Source organism: Notolepis coatsorum (genome assembly GCF_963971535.1).
Source record: "Notolepis coatsorum genome assembly, chromosome: 20".
NCBI lineage: Eukaryota > Metazoa > Chordata > Actinopteri > Aulopiformes > Paralepididae > Notolepis > Notolepis coatsorum.
Window position 1 is genome coordinate 30,733,896 of NC_140184.1, and position 2,500 is coordinate 30,736,395.

The 2,500-nt window shown below is 45.6% G+C and overlaps 1 protein-coding gene across 2 annotated transcripts in view; it reads left to right on the forward strand.

Moving 5' to 3' along the window:
* The window catches only part of LOC311247067 (mothers against decapentaplegic homolog 3), a 76,734-nt gene that overhangs the window by 42,602 nt on the left and 31,632 nt on the right, over window positions 1–2,500 (forward strand). For both annotated transcript variants that reach the window (XM_084337367.1, XM_084337368.1), the window contains exon 4: window positions 1,508–1,636. In XM_084337367.1, the coding sequence (XP_084193493.1) occupies window positions 1,508–1,636 (129 nt within the window). The remainder of the gene's footprint in view (window positions 1–1,507; window positions 1,637–2,500) is intronic.

Below are 2,500 nucleotides of genomic sequence, written 5' to 3' on the forward strand. Positions count from 1 at the left end.
ATTTAGCTTTGTTATACATTAGTTTGAGGTGCCATTTCAAACAATGATTTTCGCTCACGCACCAAACAGTCAAAACTATGAACATGTCAAATTCCTCAGTAAAAACGTAGGCTGCGGCTTCATTAATCCATTAATGAACTAATAGAACATTGACAGAAGACATTTCTGTCCGTTGGTATATTTTAATTAGATAATTGTGCCATTGAAGAAACAACAGCTTTGCCGATGGTAACTTATCCGCCAGTTCCAGTGAGTCAAAATGGACATCAACCCTGTCCAACAAACGGATACTCCTCATTGAAAATTTATTAAAAACAGACATAGATGGACACACACAGATCAATGCACATCTGGAAATCACGGAGGTCGGGGGGTCATTTTCTATTACCATGGGTCCCCACGTAGCCTAATATTAGTCCAGTGCGAATAGGGAAGGGGAAATATTTCACACCCGATGAAGAGAAATCTAATATTTTGGGAGCTTAGTCTGCATCCATTTCCAACCTCTCGGAGGTTGACTGGTTGACTGCGCACTGCTGAGGAGTTTTACTTTCACTCTTGGTTGCCAGGTTGTGCAGGAATAATTCAGCGTCATGAAAGAAGGAGATGAGACGTCTCTCAATCAAATCTGGCAACACAAATCCTCCAAAGACAGCCCAATTTAATTGTGTCACTATACTTAATTTAAAAACCTTTTGCAGGGGAGGGATGTGAGATTACTAATGCGTAATGCTTTTTCTCTGCATCTTTTACACAGAGCAAAAGCCAGCTTATTGCCGGCTTTACAACTAGGTTGTGACTAGGTCAGGACTAGGTCACGACTAAGCCGACTTCTATCTCCTGTGTGAAAGTGGCTTAACAGAGGTGACAGTCACCTCAGACAAAAGCCACACATAAAGGCCATCCTAATTACACTAAGATAGTGTATTTGTTATACGCTATAGAAGGGCACATATTGTGTCCTAGAAGCTCTGAACCCACTGAACTGTAGAAAAGAGAAGCATTCATCTTATACAAGGGGCAATGACCTCCAAACGCACATGCACGTATGCACTTGCAAGCACACACACACACACACACACACACACACACACACACACACACACACACACACACACACACACACACACACACACACACACACACACACACACACACACACACACACACACACACACACACACACACACACACACACACACACACACACACACAGTCTCTGGAAGCCAGCTGTTGCCTGCCCCACACATATGTGCGGTTACTAGCTGGCTTACCTCGACACCGAAAAGTTGAACACTGTCCCAGCCTTTGCTTTGAACCAAAATTGTACTGGCAGCTGGTATGCTGTCAGAACAGAGAAACAAGGAAGACCTAAAGTGTGCTACACAGAACAGTTCTGATCACATCATTTAGCGGTAGAAATGTGTCAGCATGTATTGATTTGCACTGCGTATTACTTGGGCCAATTTACCGCTTTTGTTTGTGCATTTCTTTTTGTTTGTTTCAGAAACGCCGCCGCCCGGCTACCTCAGTGAGGATGGAGAGACCAGCGATCACCAGATGAACCACAGCATGGACACAAGCTCGCCCAACCTGTCGCCGAACCCCGTCTCACCCGCCGCACACAACAACCTGGGTAAGAAGGTGACCTGTCTGACTGTCTGTTTGCACCTCCGTGCAAAATGCCCCAGGTGACCCAAATGTAGACCATATGCGCTTGTGCTCATCTGTCTGTCCCTCTATCTGTCTCTCTGTCTGTCTGTGTGTCTGTCCATCTCTCTCTGTCTGTTTGTCTCTGTGTCTCCTTTTCTGTCTCTCTGTCTGTTTGTCTGTCTGTCTGTCTGTCTGTCTGTCTGTCTGTCTGTCTGTCTGTCTGTCTGTCTGTCTGTCTGTCTGTCTGTCTGTCTGTCTGTCTGTCTGTCTGTCTGTCTGTCTGTCTGTCTGTCTGTTTGTCTGTCTGTCTGTCTGTCTGTCTGTCCGTCCATCCGTCCGGGCCCATGCCTGTTAATCCTAAACAATAGACAAATGTTCCACCACCGCACCTCCCCTTTTGGGACTGCTCTCTGAGCATGCTCCATTCTCCTGACGGAGGAAGCCGGCCCATGAAAGAAGTCTTTGTCTTCCTCTTTTATGAGACACTAGTCCGTCTACATCAGCCCGCCACACTAACATCAATAATAACATCCACTTCTTCCCTCCGCTTATTCTATCAGAACGGAAAATCACCGGGGGCTCAGCCGCCAAGCTACTGGTGAAATAACAAATACACACCAGCTTCACATGCCTGTATTACTGGACCGGACTGGACTGGACTTCAAAGCCAAGGACAAAATGTTAAAGTTGTTAGAGTCGTCATGTTGGGAGAAAAAGAAAAAAAAAAGATAGCAAATGACCAGAGCCAGCATTGAAATGACTGAAAACTCTTACGGGTAAGCCTGTAATTTGGCCGTATTGGCTCTGGTCAGGTTGAGTTTCCACATTTTGTCTGGTTGGAGCTTCT